Genomic DNA, 19,969 nt, shown 5'->3' with positions numbered 1-19,969 from the left:
GGTTGCGTTTTCTTACAAATTCCATAGTAATTAAGTGTTTTGACGAAGTAAGTAAAACTTGTGTGTAGTGATTTGACTAGTGTGTAGTTTTGATCGGAATAATAATGGTGGAAAATCTGTTGTGTAATAACAATGGTCATTCATTTATATTCAAAAGCAAAGATCAAAGATGCATTATTTTGCTGACGCTAGCGTGGACGATTTTTATGCAATTATGCGTAAAAAGGTTGCGTCATTATTATATCGAGTGCGGGGGAGCGGGAATAGTGTCCTAAGGATGCTTGGGGACAGATTCCCATCTGTCTCTGCTCTGCTCGGTAGGTTCATCGAACTACATGTCACTAAAGGTCGGTGAGGATATCGAGTGGTGCCGGTCCCACTAACCTAAATGTTTGTTTGTTTTATATAATTCTTGCCTACTTAGTATAATAATAATTGCTAACATAGTTTTAAGGGTATTGTTACTAACACTCTATGGACTTAAGTTGTCAGAAAATAAACAATTTTTTTATTAATTGTTTTAAGTTTACGCGGTTATTATCGAAATATCGGGAGTCTCATATCCCCATTTAAACGCGGTAAGAACCCGTTATTATGTGCTTTAATTTTTTTTTATTATCTATGAATTTAGAACATTAAACCATCATAAGTACATCGCCATCTATATTTTTTGGGGAACGTCGCCTGGGAAGTCACTCAATTGTATTTCTTGGGAACTCACCAAAGTACTAGGAGTTCAGAGGCGGCTAGGCGGCCCGGCAGCCAGCGCGGCTATCGGCTGAGGTTGCTCACGTACAGACTCTTGAGCTCCGTCTTCGGCATGTTCTCGAAGAGCGCCGCACGGTTCTGACCCTCGCCCTTCTTCACCCAGTGTCCGTAGACGCGGAAGGCGCACCCGTCTATCACCTGGAAATGAACAAGTTAAGGCATTAATATGACATAACATCGCACCAGTAATCGCATCGTAGCGCGTGGATGCGTGTCCTTCCATTGCTTGTAAGTGTCTCCGTTTGTATAGAAAACACGCACAGAAAGATGCATCCGCATGAACGCGGGTGGATGAATTTTCTGTGTGTCAGACTGTGCGTGTTTTCTATACAAACGGAGATACTTACAAGCAATGGAAGGACACGCATCCACGCGCTACGCTGCATCATGCGGGGCAGTGTGAGAATCGCCTTACTGTGGTAATATCTAGTTGACAGAGGTGTATAGTACATATACATCAACTCCTCGCTAGCTATGTTCAAGTCCCATGTATTAACGGGTGAGCATATTTCCATTAACCGGACACAAATGCAGGGAAACACGTGATATCAACGATCTATGCTCCAAACATGAATTCAAACTCATAAAGATATGATGTACCTAGAAACACTATCAATAATTAAATTTTGAGACAGTCAAACGTGAACCTATAGCGTAGAATAAGAAATAAATAATAGAGTAGAATTAATAATACTTATTCTCCTATTTAGTAAAAAGACAGTCTCTTGTTTTATTGAGATGTTACTTCAATCTTCCGATTGTCTGAAAACATTTGTAGTCGCTTGAGTCGCGTCACAGCATGCAGGCTGAATCTTCTGATGCAGGATTTCTGTCGTTTCTTCCTAAAAGTATCCCTAAGAGTTTATTGGTAAAAGATGGTTGTAAAGTGAATTGCGTACCTTCCTGAGCGCCCGCATGGCGTAGGGGTCCTGCAGCGCGAGGTAGAGCGGGATGGCGCGCGCGGACGTGTGCGGCAGGCGGCGCAGGCGCACGGCGGCGCGCACGGCCACCAGCGCCAGGCGCAGCTTGGCGCGGGCGTTGAACCCGCCAGACTTTATTGCCTGGATACGAGGGTACGTTACTAATCTGGATTTAACGCTTGACATTCAACCCGCGAACATTAACTTGGAGGTGTTGCAATTTTTTTTTCAAAGACCTTTCACACGGGAATATTTGAGGGCGACTCGGGGGCCTTATCTTTGAAGCGCTCGCCTGCAAGTCAGGTTCGGAAATTTATACCCATTTCACGTCGCACATAAGAATTTGTCATTTGCAAGATGAGACAGATATATATTTTCGCACGCGACTTGAAGGCGAGCGTTTCAAAAATAAGGACACGGGTTTGGTCGCCATATCTTGCGTGATGCTTGCGTTTGACTCTTGTGAGTCGCCGCCATACAATATGCCGTGTTCAAAAGGCCTAAATGTTAATTATTCTACGAGTAAACAAAGTCGTGCTAACGTGCAATTCGAAACTAGCGTGTCGGGCATGCGTCTATGCGGCATAAAGAAAAGCTACGTGCAATATTAGTGTTTGTTTTTTTCTAATTTAGCGTTGACCAGGTCAAACACCCTATTATGACAGCAAATTATGGTGTATTTGTTTGTGTAAATGAACTAAAGTCGTGTGAACACCGTGTTAATTTGGGAAAGTGAACATTTTAAATATTGTATGTAGTGTTAAATTCCTATGTAAAACTTCTACATATATTTAAGACACATTTAAAATGAATATTCGTGTTATAACATTTGTCGAAAACACAATCCGTTATTAATTTTATTAGCGTATATACAAATGTTGTTTATGCGAAGCAATAAAATTGAAATTATTCAAAAAATATAATGTACTTATTCGAAAATACAGCCAGCACCTTTAGAGCTTTACACAAAGCTACTAAGGTCGGTTATACTGGACCCGTTTCCGTACGAATTTGAATGGTACGTATACGTACGAATACGCAGGAACATTTTTAGGTCGCGCTAACTTTGAATGTGGTTTCGTACGAATTCGCCTCATACATACACTTACGGACACTCAGCAACTAGCGACCGTGTTCGCACGTGTACGCACGAACCCGGCCTTAACCTTTCAAGCAGGCGCTATGGGAGCCCGCACACTAGGTGTGAATTGGTCATCATAGACCAGTGTACCGAATGCAGTAATTCGTACGAAAACGCATCTAAACCACGAGAAGTGTGTTTTAAATAATCAATAGATTTTCCACTTTTTACATAAACTCACGTCTTTTTCCCAGCAGAGACTGTGGAATTTAATTCAATTAACAGTGTCAATAACGAAATTCCATGAGTAATTTAAAACACTTCTGTTTTCTGCTAGCGTAATCCCAATAATCTTAAGCTTCGCGTAAACACAAAAAGTCACCAACAAATCTATCCGTGTGTGTATTATATAACCTAGTATCAATAATTTTAATTCCACACAATATTACCATTGTGAGTTCCTCGATGCGGCTCATCTTGCGGCTGGCGGTGGAGTAGGACTTCTTGAGCGGCGTCATGTCTTGGTCCCAGAGCTACCAGGGGCGCAGAACGTATAGACATGTAGTGTACCACTTAACGCTTTTGAGGTCATGTGCTCCTGGTGTTAGTTGCTAGTTTACTACAGGTTTCATTCTAAATGATTTTTGTTTTTATAGCACTTGTGTAACACCCGTGCTTAGGGAAACTCACAAAGAGAAAATTTAAATCGAAAAAATATCTGACTCGTTCGGGACTTGAACCCTCAGTTCTTGTCAAGCCGGGACGAGCGAGTTAACTATTACACCACCGGGTCCTCCTCCTCCTATATCGTCATTATTAAAACTAGCTCAATAATATCAGGAGCACATAAATAAGTAAAAAGTGCGTTGCAAAGCTCTACTGTGCGACATAGGCCATAACTAGTGTATGTTATAAATAAGCAGATAATAACGAACTAAGTTCGAAGTTTGCGTACTTCTTTGCATTAGTCACTTTGCAAACTACTTTCATAATACGAATAAGAAGGAAAAATAGAATTGAGAAAAGGATGCATGCAAGAACCTAAATTGTGGGCTAAGAATATGCTTTCAATGTTCATTTGAGAAACTAATTCTGTTCAAATATTTTTAATAAAAAAATCACTTCTTCATTCTGATAAAAACATCGAACATAACTTAATACAATGATGTCGATTCGAGCTACCACCAACTAAATTGCACAGAACACAATTAGCTCTATCTCTTTCTTGCACTTATTGTAAGTGAAGGACAGCACTAGTTCCTAGTTTAAGAGCTATCAAACTAATATTAGGTTACGTTTGTTTACGCCCGAGTAGGCACGAATGTATCTATTTTTTTACAATGGTACTGATTCCTATACACACCATCTAATTTTATTTTAAGTTATACCTGTCATTTTCTTATCGGCTTGAAAAGAAAGGGACGGGTAATCGACAGGCATAAAATTTATGGAACACACGTCAATTTTAGGCAGAAAAAAAAACCCTTTTAAAATTTTATATTGACCAATAACCCGACAGACTCAACACAGCACACGTCAAACGGGTTGCATATCAGCGATATGCCTGTTTTATTCGCCCGGGTTATTCATTCATTTTAGAATTAACAGTTGTCAATCATCCGTATCTTTCCTTTTCGGCGGAAAAGAAAATGACAGGTCTAACTTAAAATTAGGATGTCTGCAGGAATTATTAGTCCTGTCAAATTAAGTTAAAAATGCGTGTGGTTGCCCAAGTCGACACCATTAACAAGTACCAGGCAGATATAAAAGGTTGGAGCACTCACCACGGTGTTGAAGAATGGATGTCTGAGAGCCTCCTCAATGTTTATCCTCTCATTTGGCTCCACTACCAGGAACCGCCTGATCAAATCCTTCGGATCCTCTAAAAATGCAGAGAAATATTCCTTTTTAATCGTGGACAGGAATGACAGGAAAAAATTTACAGTTAAGTTGAGGACATTTTTGAATCTACGTCATGTAGCAAGGTGTTGTTGGCTGAAGAGAAGAAATGACAATAAAGTGCAACAGCAACACATCTTTTAAACCAGTGTAGGTATACATTACAAGTCATTTAATAACTAGAGGAACACGTTTAAAGTAGATTAGCTAGTGTTAAGGAGGCGAAGTAAAATGCAGCAAATTCTTCTTGACAATATTTATTTCCAATAATTACTGGCAGGTACAAATTTATTACGTCGCGTAATTCGGAATAGCGCGAGCGCGAGTGGTACGCGGGTGCCTTGATCGGCGTTCAGCTGCAGACTCGCGACCGATGCGCGCGCGGCGATGAGGCAACCGCCTCCGCTCCTCATACCGCCCCTTCATGTGTCCGCGGGCAGCGTAGACATCTTGGCCCCCCTTGGAAGCTCAGCAGGAGCTTTCAAGTCCTCTGGGTTCTCTTCGCCTTCGGGAAACAACGGGCAGACTCTATTCGTAGCCCTTCTTATTATCCCTCTTTGAGTCTTGAATTCAGCAACCCGTACGATGCCATCCTTGCCTGGGTATAATTTGTGCACTCGTGCTAGTCGCCATTTTAGAGGTGGGAGATGATCTTCCCTCAGAATAACCATATCTCCAACTTGAAGATTACGTTGTGGAATTCTCCATTTGTATCTTTGTTGTAACTCCGACAGATACTCGTGACGCCATCGTTCCCAGAAGTGTTGTCTGATCTGTTCAAGACGTTTGTAGCGGTCTAGTCTGTTCTGCTTGCAGTCTAGCAAATTGGGTGAGGGAAATGATGTCAGAGCTCTTCCAACTAGAAAGTGACCCGGAGTAAGTGGATTTAAGTCGTTCGGATCGGATGATAGTGGAGTCAAGGGTCTGGAGTTAAGGACTGCCTCAATCTGAGCAAACAGTGTCGATAATTCTTCGAAAGTTAGATGTGTGTTACCTAGGATACGCTTCAAATGGAATTTTGCGGCCTTAACACCTGCCTCCCACAGGCCGCCAAAATTAGGGCTATAGGCCGGCGAAAACACGAATTTGATACCGTCACTGGCTGTATATTGCGTTATTTCCTCTTGGTTTGACTTTAAGAATGATCCTATTTCATTGCTCGCTCCGACAAAGTTAGTACCGTTGTCACAAAAGATCAAATTCGGCTTCCCCCTGCGAGAAATAAAACGTCTCAAGCATAAGATAAACACGTCTCTAGTTAAGTCACTGGCCACCTCCAAGTGAATCGCCTTTGTAGAAAAGCATATAAAAATGCATAAATAACATTTGGTTATTTTGCAGCCACGACCCTTTCGGTCAGTTATAAGAAACGGGCCAGCAAAGTCGGTGCCACACGTTTGAAATGGAACACATGGATCTAATCGTTGCGCTGGTAAATTTCCCATAAGGGGATAAATTACTTGTGCCTTTAAACGTCTGCAAATCATACAAGCGTTTACCGTAGTCCGTGCCAAAACTCTGCCTCTAATAGGCCAATACTGGTCACGAATGGAATTTAAAAGTGCCTGTGGACCGCAATGTAGCAACCGCAAATGTTCTTGAGTAAATAACAACTTTGTTAACGCATGAGAGGGATGCAGCAAGGCCGGATGTTTACTATTATAATTAATTGAATTGGCTTCAGACAAACGGCCACCTACACGAAGAATTCCTTTGTCATCCAAGAAGGGGGTAAGCGATATAATTGGTGACTTGTTAGGTAAGTTTTGCCCTTTTTTTAATATCCTTATATCGTGGCTAAAAGAATCAGCTTGTGATTGTTTAACCAGAAATAGTAGTGCGGAGTCAAGTTCAGCCACGCTTAATACTCCTTTATGTTTATCATCTCGATTTCTTATGTTATGAATAAACCTTAGGACATAAGCCACTATCCTTTTTACCTTTTGCAGGTTAGAGAATTTTTCAACGTGGATCAACGGCAGCGCGTCAGACGTAAGGTAAGTACAATGTATATTATTTTTAGGTATTTTGCATGTTTTAATTTTAGTGTTAGTTTTTGTTTCAGGTAACTGGGCGGATGGAGTGGAGGATTTCGGCCAGAGCGAAGAATCGTTCATCAGATACGGAGGACCCTGCCACCACAACGATGCAGAAGGAACCTGCCCAGGATCAACGCCTCTAGACGCTAAATCAGCTGGATTTTGATGACCCGGTACATACTCCCAGGATGCAGAAGAAGAAAGATCTTGAATTTCACTTATCCTGTTAGCAACAAATGTTTTAAGATTACGAGATGAACAGGAAATCCACCCCAACACAATCAGTGAGTCAGTCCAGTAATAGATATTATCAATTTTACACCGAAGTGTTTTTGCAATTTTGTCACATAGTCTAGCCGATAATAAAGCTCCACAGAGCTCAAGTCGTGGTATGGTGATTTGCTTAATAGGTGCTACCTTCGTTTTAGCACATAAAAGTCTCACCATAACCTTTCCTGTAGGGTCAACTGATCGAAGATATAGACAAGATGCATACGCGTGCTCCGAGGCATCCGAAAAGGCATGTAATTCTATTCGCCTACAATTGGGTATCAAAACACACCTTGGTATCTTCAATGTTGACAAAATGTTCAGGCCTTTAACAAATTCCAACCATTGAATTTGTAAGTCCTTTGGAATTATATCATCCCAATCTAAAGCACGATCCACCCACAATTTCTGGAGAATTATTTTGGGTATAATAGTACACAAGCTGAGGAGTCCAAGAGGATCGAATAATTTTGACGAGTTTGATAAAATGGTCCTTTTAGTGGTAAGTGTGGACTCTTTGTTGATGTCAGCAGGAAATTGAAACTCGTCCTTAGAAGGATGCCAGGTTAACCCTAAGGTTGATGCAGTGGTTGTTAGATCGAATGCCTTAGGGGAGGCTGAAGAATTTTCATTTTCAAATATTGATGGTGCATTTGTTCGAAATTTGCGCAAGGGGAAACCAGCCAAACTTAAAATCTTAGTAACCGTAGTACAAATATTCGATAACTCTGCTAACGAGTCCGCCCCTGTCAACATATCATCCATATAAAAATCATGAGCAATTATTTCAGAAAAACCTGGATCCTGGCACTCTTGTGCTAGTTGAAGAATGCAACGAGTAGCGAGAAATGGCGCAGATGCCATACCGTATGTCACGGTATTTAGTTTGTAAATTTGGATAGGTTCATGAATATTATCACGCCACAGTATTAGCTGTAAGTTTCTTTGAGATTGATTCAATAGAATTTGCCTGTAACATTTTTCGATATCTGCGGATACCGCAAAACGATGTTGTCGAAACCTTAGCAGTATCGAGAATAAATCGTCCTGAATGCGAGGACCCACACTTTGAATATCATTCAATGACTTTCCTGATGAAGATTTTGCCGACGCATCAAACACAACCCGTAATTTTGTTGTTTCGCTCCTTTCTCGTAGAACTGCATGATGCGGAAGAAAGTAGCTAGTAGCCGGGATATTCTCTACATCAGTGACGCGAGACATGTGACCTAAGTCCTCGTATTCATGAATAAATTCACTATAAAGTTCTTGTAGCATTGGTGTTTTAGTGAAACGCCTTTCTAAATTTTCAAATCGCCTTTTTGCTTGAAAAAACGAGTCACCGAGAGCGTCGGGTGACTCACGTAAAGGCATTTGAACAATAAATTTTCCAGATTTGTCACGAGTAGTAGTATTTTGAAAATAGTTTTCACAAAATTGTTCCTCCGCTGAGTACAACCTTCTTGGACCATCAAATGAATCTAGTTCCCAAAATTTTGCTAAATCTTGTCTTATTTCGTGAGTAAAATTGCAATTAATTTGTTGGTTTAAATTTACATCACCAATCGGTCCCGTAACAATCCAACCCAGTGTAGAATCTAGTAAGATTGGTTTATTTGGTCCTAAGGGTATTTTACCTGATTCGATTATATTCCAAAATATATCCGCTCCAAGGAGAAGATCGACCTCAGACGGACATGAAAAATTAGGATCGGCAAGACCAAGGCATTTTGGGATATCAAGGTTAGTATTTATAGTAGTATTTGGTAAGTGATCAGCAATCTTCGGAATTATCAAACAATTTAATTTTGCCTTAAAAGGTTTAGTAGTTGATTGAATTTCAATATCACATCTTTCCGAGATTTGTATTGGTATGTTGTTTATACCAGTTACTGAACGTGGAGAAGAATATGCAGAGGCCTTCGCCCCTATCTTCCTTTTAGCGGCCTCTGTTAAAAACGACGATTGACTCCCACTATCTAAGAGGGCGCGCAGTATAATTGGTTGATTTTTACTTGAACCTTTGGTAGTTACACGAACCAGTGCGGTAGACAGTAGTACCTGGTTCGATGCAACAGCTGACATTGACATGAAGCTATCGTCTTCCGACGCGGGGCCCGGCGAAGATTCTATAGCAGGAGAGGTGCGACCACCCTCGGAAACGTTGGTAGCAGCAGTAGTAGTCGAAGGCATGGCCGTTACATTAGTAGTATCCTGTAGACTTCGCCGGTGAAGTAAAGTATTGTGCTTCTTTTTGCAAATCCGACAGTAGCCAAACCGACAAGTGCGAGCGGGATGGCCGAAACGGAGACAGTTTTCGCAAACGTTTAATTGAAGTACATAGTGATAGCGCTCCTCAACTGACAGACCCTTAAACTTAGGGCATTCATATAAAAAGTGATCATGATTGCAGAGCGCGCATCTTCTACCTTCTGCTGAATATGTATTTGTAGTAGCAGTAGTAGAAATGTTAAAGGCTTTAAATTTAGTATTCAAATTTCCGTGATTATGAGAATGATTTGTCATCTGCGTAAGGTTAGTAGACGGCCGACGATCTGATCTTTGAGAATAAACGCTTTGTAAAACATCGGCACGATTTCGCAGAAATTCGAAAAATTCATCAAGAGTGGGGAATATGTTCAACGTATTACGGTGTTCTTCCCATTTTTTAGCTGTGTTGGCATCTAACTTTGCTGACATCATGTAAATAATAATTGTATCAACGGTCGGTTCATCAATTGCCTCCAGAGCACGTAAATTTTTTGTAACTGTATCGATTAAGTATCGTAAGGCTCGATCAGATTCCTTAGTAAGCGGTTCGATTGAAAAAAGAGCCTTTAAATGATGATTTATGAGAAGTCTTTTATTATCGTATCTCTCGCAGAGCAAATCCCACGCAATTTGATAATTTGTAGATGATACCGATAATGATTTAATAATAGTAAGGGCTGCACCCTCCAAACATGAACGCAAGTAATGGAACTTGGTTACGTCATCAACGGAGTCATTGGAGTGAATTAGAGACTGGAACGTATCCCGAAATTCCAGCCACCTGTTATGATTTCCATCAAACGGCTGGAGTTTAATAGTAGGTAATTTAACATTATTTAAATTGCGTCCTTGATCACAAGTTTTTGAATGGCAGGAATGCTCAGATTGTTTTTCATTTTTACTGTTTTTCGTTATTAGTAAATTAGCTTGAGACATTAAATGATAATATTGGTTTTCAATAGTTTCGCGTTCCAATATATGCTCTTCCGTGCATTCCTCCGACTCTTCAATTTGTGACTGAGCTAGGTCAAAAGACGAAAATGCTACTTCTAATCTATTGATTCGCATAGACATTTCATTCAATTGCAATTCATTTACTCCCGTCGATGACGCAAGCAACGGATCCATATATTTCTTAAAACATGTTAAACGTGTTTTAAAATTGGCTCTTTGGCGAATTAACACTTTAAATGGATCTTTGTTGTCCATTATAAAAAGTCTGAGCTTGCAACAATAAAGAATCAAAGTTTAAAATTATAAAAATATTCGCGACACAATCCACCACCAATAAACTATTATTCAGCCAAACCTCGATAGCGCGATTGTAAATCGCGCTGTCCAGTGCAGTGACGATATCAAACCAGTTCCGCAGCCGGCGCCGTGGCTACACGTAGCTAGGTAGGTAGGTGCCAAGCAGTAGAAGCAAGCGCAAGCAGCGGGCCGATGAAGGTGCGAAGTTCGTAAGTAATGGGTTAGGCTGGAATTACATACCCGATCGAAAGATCGGGAAGCGATTTAATATCTAACAATGGTTATGTAGAAAAAATGAGCATGGTTGTGCAACGTAGTAGGTATGCGCATAAGTGTCATAAAATGACTAGCAGTAAAATGCAAACGTTGACAGGTAGGTACGTAGCAAATGTATGTGAAGTGGAAATTTTACAATATAAGTACCGGTTCTTAATTATATGTATATGCAATCATAAGATGTATAGGTGGTTGTGCATTAATTGTAGCAATGTAACGGAATTGTGCAATTTTGCCGCTTATATGTAAATAATTCTATGCCCAACTGCGTAGGCATATAATAAAGGCAATGTAATGCACCGCTAGCAAATAGAATAATCGAAAGGGTAGGTATAAGTATTTGACTTCGCAAAATACGTAATGATAGAATATAAGCACTTCGAAATATTTTAGTAAATAAACGGTTCTTATCGACACTATCGACACGGATTGAAACGGGTAGGACTTTGACAAGAATTACGGGTAAATAAGTAGGAACGGGCTCACTTTTCAATGTTTTCCGATGTAGTAGGTAGTCCTCCACCACTTATCCACCTGGCACAATAATTCCGCCGTGTGAGTTCTTTGTTCTCCGTTGTAGGTAGTAATCCGTGGAGTATCGACCCTGTGTCACGGTCGCCAAACCTTCGCCTGTTAAGGAGGCGAAGTAAAATGCAGCAAATTCTTCTTGACAATATTTATTTCCAATAATTACTGGCAGGTACAAATTTATTACGTCGCGTAATTCGGAATAGCGCGAGCGCGAGTGGTACGCGGGTGCCTTGATCGGCGTTCAGCTGCAGACTCGCGACCGATGCGCGCGCGGCGATGAGGCAACCGCCTCCGCTCCTCATACCGCCCCTTCATGTGTCCGCGGGCAGCGTAGACAGCTAGAGATTTACTAGATTTACCTCCCCCCGTCCTGGGTCTAACTTTAGTCTTAAATTACTGTAAGCCGCTAGAAACGCGCGCGGAGTGTTTGTCTCTAGTGACTAGGGTGTGCTGGAATTGCTAGACCGCGGAAAAGAAGAGAAGTGAAAGAAGAAGTCAATATCCACTCACCGGAGATATCCACCCACTCGGGGCTGGTGAAGGAGTACTTCCCCTCCATGATGTTACGCAGCATCACCATCTGCTTGCGGTGCCAGAACGGAGGGCAGCCCACCAGTCTGGAATTGTTAACGTTCATAATTTAGTCGTGCTTTGAAAATATACTTTTAAACTTCTTTTATTTGTGCCTTTTCTTCTCAAAACTACCCACAGCGGTTCACCAGCTTGGTATTCCAAAGCGGAGCCCCGGAACCGGATGTGCACCAATGAGTTATTAATGTATCTTAAATGCAATTCATTAACACAGTTGGCTCGACCATTATAAACAGCGATACGGCTCACCACCTATCACGTTGGTCTAACTCAAAGCTCGGTGAGATGTGGGTACTTAGTTTGATGAATGAATGCACCTCTGACTATCCCAATTGGGATATAGTAGCGAGCTTATATTATGACACTATCACACACGTACACGCACTCTCACACATATAACATCATACACACCTACACACATACATCATTCACGCAAATTAGTTTAGGTATATGCATATTTTTGTTGTTCGAGCACTTGGACTATTTCGGATATAAATTATATAGTTCCACTCAATGCTATTTTTAAAAACTGTAAAAACTGGACACTGCCTCTCAAGATACAGGTCTCCTAGTTTGAGAGACATGGTTACCTTCTGCTTTTAAATAGCCACCAACAAAATTATATTTTATTGTTAATGTAATGTTTAAAAATATGTAAATTGTTGTTGTTGTGTGAAATAAATTTATTTATTATTATTATTATGACATTTTATGGTGAATATAGAGAAAATACCCACCGTTGCAAAGCGAAATTTATAAATAGCAAACAGAGCACAGGCCGTTAAACAAATACAAATAAAAAGTACATTTGTTGAAAAAAAAAACTGTTTTAATTATGAACGACGCAGGAACCGCTAATACGAAATAAAATTAAAAAATATACATCGTAATATTCACTTAGTAATCTACGAGTATACGTGTCATAAGCCATGGCCGTCAGTAATAGTGATGTGCTGTTTCCGGGAATGTTCCCAAAGTGGGAATATTCCCGTTGTGAAAACTTTGTTGTGCTCTGGCCTTATCTGCCTAAAGAATAGGTAACGAAGCTCAATTCAATTCTCAATTATTTATTGCATTCTATGTAGTAGCTCGCATGTACACTGTGTGTGTGTGTGTGCGTGAGCGTGTGCGTGTGTGTGTGTGTGTGTGTGTTGTATGTAGCTCGTTTAATACAATACAAATATACTTAATTGCGCCAAAATAAAAGAAAATAGTTACAAAAGAGACTTAACTAGGTACGATAAGGTGCAAAAGTCCAATCAGTTTCTTGCAAACTGGTTGCACTTAAGACCTCCTGGTTACAGTGTAGTTTCTGTAATAGACCAAAAACACCTACAAAAACATAAATTTTATAATTATGACAACTAATGGTTCATAATTTCACCTCTGTTTACAAATAATTCGCTGTGCTCAGTGACTGGACTATTGCTCTTTGATTTTACATGGCAAATGGCCACCTTATCGCTTAAAGCGATACATAAGTTTTGCGCCCTTTTACTTCTGGGATTGTTCCCAAAATGGGAATATTCCAGAGAACGTCACATCACTGGTCAGTAATCAATTAAGTAACTGCAAAATCCAATAATTTACTTAATTATCAAAACCGGTAGTTTATCACATTACCATTACTTACTATTTCACATAATTTTAACAACAACGAAACACAAGCTCACGGCTATATCCCAATCGGGGTAGTCAGAGGTACATTCAGCTCAAGATGAACTAAGTACCCACAGTTCACCGGGCTTTCTGTTAGACCAACGTGATAGGTGGTGAGCCGTATCGTCGTCTATAATGGTCGAGCCAACCGTGTTAGTGGAAACTGCATCATCATCATCAGCCCATTAACGTCCCCACTGCTGGGGCACGGGCCTTCCCTATGGATGGATAGGGAGATCGGGCCTTAAACCATCACGCGGGCCCAGTGCGGATTGATGGTTATTAACGACTGCTAATGCAATCGGGACCAACAGCTTAACGTGCCTTCCGAAGCACGGAGGAGCTCGAGATGAAAACTATCTTTTTGTGGTCACCCGTCTTATGACCGGCCTTTGCGAAAGTTGCTTCAACAATCGCAGACCGAGCGCGTTTACCGCTGCGCCACCGAGCTCCTCAGTGGAAACGGCACTTAAGATAAATTAATAACTCAATGGTGCAAATCCGATACCGGAGCTCATCGTTTGAGAAGCAAGCCGATGTACCACAGGACCATAGAGACTTATATTATATAAACATTTTATAATAAGCCGTTGGTCCCGGCTACTAGCCCAAACACCTCCACCAAAACAGTGGTGGAGTATGCTCCACACCCGCTCCGATTGATTCAGGGGAGCCCTGTGCCCAGCAGTGGGACGTATATAGGATGTTTATGTTATGTTATAAAATAAATAATTGATATGACATTTCATAACGACCAAAGAAACGACAGTTATGTAACATATGTGATTTATGATATAACATTATATTTTACTTACAATGTAAACATGATGACTCCACAAGCCCATCTGAAATGTGATATCATACATACATTTTTATTTATTCATACATTGTTACAAACATTATAAATACAATAATAAATACAAAATTTATGTTCCGTTTCTTTGCAACGAACAAAGAAATAAAATAGACGAATGCGTATAATGCGTCGACAAATAACCGCAATTGATATCGTCCCTTAGCTTACAACACCGCTTAAGTCATTTTTACCAACTTTACAGGAGACGAAAAGAAATGTCTTATTTAAAATATCTGTAGATTTTTTTATTGCTACTTAATACATACTCTAGTTAGCGGTTAATAAATAATTATTTATACTTATTTTGACGATTTACTTTATTTTAATCTTTATTTTCTTCATCCAATGGCATTAAAATGTAAAAACCGCCAATTTTCGACTTGAGCGGTGTTGTAAGCTAAGGGACGATATGGCAAGACAAATTTAATAGTTATTTGTTATACAAGGTGAAAATTACGCGTGTGCCGGGGTTAAATTTCGAACTAGCAGAGTCCTCTAGAATTAAGTTTTCTAGGTCAACGATAAATTATGAAATTTAAATACTAAATAAAGACAGATTTAAAGGCGACAAAAACGTTTTCTTTTTTCTATTTAACTTATTTACGAATTTGAATAAAGAAATATAAATAATATAATAATAATAAAGAAATATAATAATAATAATTTTTCAATTTGTCATTTTGTCACGTTTTTCTATGACATCACAGGTTGCTTTTTCATACAAATTCCGTAGTAATTTCGTATTTTGACATTTGACTAGTTGGCTTTTAACTTGCCTATTGAGCGTAGCGAGAAATTTAAAAGCACGAGATAAAATAAATTTCAACTTGTTTAAAACACAACTTTTGACCTATACCAGCGAAAAAAGCTTTATAGCATTATAAACCTGCAAAGGGATAATTATGTCGAAAAGTATGACTCAGACGGGACGGCTTAACGTGCCTTTCGAAGCACGGATCATCTTACTTTCAGACAATCAGGTGATCAACCTCCACCGGGATTCGAACCTGGGGCCTCCGGATCGTCACTCCAACGCTCAACCACTGGACTGTGACAGTTGAAAAAAATAATTAATTAAGATACTAAAATTGGTTAAGATACTATTGTCGTATAAACTGGGTCTTTCATTCGCTACTAGTCCAGCATAGAAACATTCTAGATATAACCAACTATGTATTTCTGCTTATCTGGATAAACAATAATCCTACTGACGCAAGTAAGCATACGGAGATATGTTTATTTCTGGAAAAAATGACTTTTGAACTTGTTAAAAATAATGTTGGATACAGGGTTATCGCGTTGAGACTTTGGCGCGTGCAGAACTTATCAGTTCCCTGATTTGTTATAAATATGTAAGTGTATATAGTTAGATATGATCATCGACTATTACTTATCTCCTGAAAGCCTAGCCAAGTTGCAAATGTTCCTATTATCACACTCGTCCACGTATTACTCGAATTGTGACACCTCGGATCGTTCGTAATTCAAGGTGTTCATTTAATTCGGACGGGTTATGTGTTACCGATTATGCTTACACATAGAAACGTCTTATAGCTCTCTTTACCTTGGACAATATAGGCTACTTGACAACCTAGTCAAATGTGATACTTTTTACGAAACGTCAATACGAAAGTTTTCTTTGGAGTTTGTACGGAAATACTGTCCTGTGTAGTGTTGGGTTCTTACCCGGAAAATTCCCGCGTTTTGGGAATTTTCCCAATTCTGAGGGAAAAAACCCGAAAAATTCCCATTTCAAGGGAAAATATTTTTTATCGCATATATTTGTATTAAAAGTAAGGATTTCCAACAAAGACCATTTAAATATAATGTATGCCTACTTATGCCCAATTTATCTTCTGTCGTAGTGTCGTATGAACTCTTAAAAAACTTAAAGGAGATCATCGGATTTCGGCCCAGAAGTCAAAGTGCCGGCCAAAAAATAATTTTGCTATATTCCGTTAGATCTTATCCATATGAGCATTTATTACTATGGCACCAAAGCTGTAGGGTCAATATCTTCGGTTTTATTCGATTTTAAAAAACTGTATTTTTCATACATTATTGGTGAAAATTTAAAGTGCCGGTCAAGTAACAATAATGGTATTATCCTTAGAACTTATCCGTCTGAGCATTTATTACTATGGCACCAAAGCTGTAGGGTCAATATTTTCGGTTTTATTCGAATTAAAAAAACTGAATTTTCATACATTTTTGGTGAAAATGTGAAGTGCCGGCCATGAAACAATATTTGTATATCCCGTTAGAACTTATCCATTTGACCATTTATTATTAGGGCACCAAACGTCTATGACCATTATTTTGACTTTTGTTGGATTTAAAAAAAAACTTGATTTTTGATTCATTTTGTATAAAAATAAAATATAACAGGCGCGTTATTTAAAGGATCGTCAGAATGTTTATTACTATGGCATTAAACAACTATGACCAATATTTTGAACTTAATTCGATTTTCCAAAAATCAAAAAAAAGTTTTACCTAGTGATAATGGAACTATCTTGCTAAAGGCGTAATATGGTGGTCGTCTTTTGAAAAATAGGTTTGCGTTTGACCACTACCTTACCTGATGGTGATACACGCTTAAGAAACTACTTTTTTTAAAGAAAAGTGTATACAAGGAATAAACAGTGGGGTGATAGAGGTACCTACTATGTTATCGGCCGAGTAGCACCAGGACATGTGATAGGCATACTTGCAAAGTACAACTACCCGACTCCTGTTTTCCCTAACAGATACTTCAGACGTCATGCCAATATACGAGTTTCGTCACTAGATGGCAAGCTTATCTTTGGAGGGTGGTAACCATTTACGGTCAAGGTGAATCAATACCATAATTCAACCTAAACTTAGGCCGTAACGTTGAGTCGAATGCCAAAACTGCAGCCAACGTCATATCTAAAATCAGATAGTATTAATATAGAAGTTCACCTAACAACACACAAAACAAAAACACAAAGTATTTATCTGACTAATAACTAGTCATTGGGAAAGCTCTGCTTGTTGTCATTGTTAAAATGTATATGGTCTAATGGTCATACAAGTTTGGCGCTATAGAAAAAAATGTTAACAGACATCTACTCGATACTCTCAACATGATATTTTTGCTGGTCGGCATTTTTCATATTTAAACTAAAACGTAAAATCCAATAAAAGTCAAAATAATGGTCATAGATGTTTGGTGTTATTAAAAAATATTGAGAAGCAACTATTAGACAGATTCGACGTATTTTTTTCGATGGCCGGCATTTTAAGTTTGGTTAACATATTAACCAAAACTGAAAGTCCAATAAAAGTCAAAATAATGGTCATAGAAGTTTGGCGCCATACTAATAAATGTTCTAACGGTCCTTTGTAATATGCCTGTATACCTCTTTTTCCCAACGGACATAATATTATTTTGTACAAAATGTATGAAAAGTCGAGATTTTTAAAATCCAATTAAAGCCAAACTAATGGTCATAAACGTCTGGTGTCATAGTAAAAAATGTTCAGAACAATCTACTCGAAAGGTTTGACACATTTTTTTTCTCTGACCGGCACTTTCAAATTTGGGCCAGCCAAAGTATGGAAAGCCGATGATCTCCTTTGTAATATATTTTGAATGGAATGTTCGATTTTAATAATTCCATGCAAAGATATCTACATATTATAGGATATATAGGATGCTTTTGGCACGAGAGAATGTCATCATCGAGGAGCAACATGGTTTTGTGCAAGAAATTGGGAGGCACGAATACCTACAGATATTATTTACTTGGACTATGAAAAAGCTTTTGATCGAGTTCCTGTCACACCATTGATTGCTAAATTAGAGCCCTTTGGAATCAGAGGCAATGTCGTGAAGTGGATTGAAGACTTCCTGTCAAATCGCACATTCTCTGTGCGCATCGGAGAATCATACTCTGTTCCCAGAAAAGTCCTCAGCGGTGTGCCGCAGGGATCGGTTTTAGGACCTATTTTATTCAGTATCTACCTTACAGATCTTAAATGGTATCATGTCTGATATATCACTCTTTGCAGATGACACGACAATAACGGGGAATCCACTTATTAGCCATAATATAATCCAAGATGATCTTGATAGAGTAATTGCTTGGACCCGAGATTGGCTAATCACATTAAACGTAGACAAATGCACTGTGTTGCATGTTGGCAGTAACTACCCCACGTTGAGTTACACCATTGACTCAAAACCTCGAGTGTGTTAAAAAACAAAAGGACCTTGGCATAACGATAACACATAATCTAAAGTGGGACGAACACATTATTGGAATCACTAAGAAGGATAACTCCCTTTTATACATAATTAGAAAAGCTTTTTATCATATAGATACGGAATTGTTTCTTAGGCTTTACAAAACTTACTTACGTCAGACCGCTGTTAGAACATGGGTTTCAAATATGGAGACTTTACTATCGGAAGGACATTGCACTACTAGAGAGAGTCCAAAGAAGAGCAACAAAGATGGTGACAGTACTGGCTGGCCGGAGTGGACCTTAGCGGGGGCCGCAGGACTCTCACCTCTGGCTTGCCTTCATTGGCCAGCCAGAGTGGGGCGTTAGAGCTATACGCTCGCAGGGTGGAAGTGAAAGATGCATAAGTCGCGAGTTAGTAAGGCGGGTAAACCGCCTCGCAGAAAGCGGTGTACACCTCTTGACACCCTGAGACGCTCACAACCATGTTGCTGCCTTGCCGTCCAGTCGCGTCGGCTAGGTGGATAGGTGGCCCAACCAGTGAGTGGCGAGTCACCGCCTGCCCAATGTATCTCTGTTAGAGTAAATTATCTTAAGGGGCCTCTACGTGTTGGCTTCGGCCCCACGCACGCCTTCCAAAAGTCCGGGACTCCATGACAGACCCGACCCGAGACATGGAAACGACATACAAATAATAATAAGATTAAAAATAATTAAAAAATATTTTCCCATGATTCGGGAATTTTTCGGGTGTTTATTTTATTTTCCCATATTTTCCCGATATTTTTTCTTTCCCACCCAATTTTTTCTTTCCCTGCCCATCACTAGTCCTGTGACGTCATCAATAAAAGCAGTCAAAGGTCGTACTCATTGTCACTTAATTCGTTATTTAAATTCGAAAAGTTTTTTTTTATATTTTAGACTGGCTTCTGTTTCAGTCAAATACCCAATTGTGTGATTGAACTAATTGTAATTATCAGACCAAATAATTCGATCGACAAAAATTGAAAGTGGAAAAAAATTGAGGAAATTTATCCAATATTACCAACTGCTTGAACCAAATACATTGACATATTGGAAGATAGGAGAGTAGTTCTGTTGTTAGACGGAATATAATCTAAGATGGCCGCCGGTCTTTCGTCATTTTATAAAAACTGAAATTTTCTTTGCTCATAGGTCCCAGCAGGAATGATCAGCAACTATAAATTAACGTGGCTTGGGCAGACGACAAGTGGTGAAGCTAAACTAACGACTTTAGCTTAACTACGATGGCCGTTTTTACACTTGTCCCAATCATCTTGTTTCGTGAATATCATCATCATCATCATCCAAGCCGTGTCCGGCG

General features: G+C 39.4%; 1 protein-coding gene across 2 annotated transcripts in view; it reads right to left on the bottom strand.

Annotated features, from left to right (window-relative positions):
- The window catches only part of LOC126375897 (phosphorylase b kinase gamma catalytic chain, liver/testis isoform), a 39,421-nt gene that overhangs the window by 2,070 nt on the left and 17,382 nt on the right, over window positions 1–19,969 (bottom strand). The window contains exons 6-11 of one of the 2 annotated variants that reach the window (XM_050022984.1): window positions 14,372–14,401; window positions 11,817–11,923; window positions 4,554–4,651; window positions 3,219–3,302; window positions 1,668–1,829; window positions 722–906 (exon numbers count right to left, since the gene is read on the bottom strand). In XM_050022984.1, the coding sequence (XP_049878941.1) occupies window positions 772–906; window positions 1,668–1,829; window positions 3,219–3,302; window positions 4,554–4,651; window positions 11,817–11,923; window positions 14,372–14,401 (616 nt within the window). In that variant the 3' untranslated portion in view covers window positions 722–771. The remainder of the gene's footprint in view (window positions 1–721; window positions 907–1,667; window positions 1,830–3,218; window positions 3,303–4,553; window positions 4,652–11,816; window positions 11,924–14,371; window positions 14,402–19,969) is intronic. The other variant, XM_050022985.1, reaches the window with a different exon arrangement.

This window comes from Pectinophora gossypiella, chromosome 20 (genome assembly GCF_024362695.1).
Source record: "Pectinophora gossypiella chromosome 20, ilPecGoss1.1, whole genome shotgun sequence".
NCBI classification, from domain to species: domain Eukaryota; kingdom Metazoa; phylum Arthropoda; class Insecta; order Lepidoptera; family Gelechiidae; genus Pectinophora; species Pectinophora gossypiella.
The sequence above is the reverse complement of the archived record's forward strand: the minus strand, read 5'-3'. Positions and strand labels throughout refer to the sequence as shown.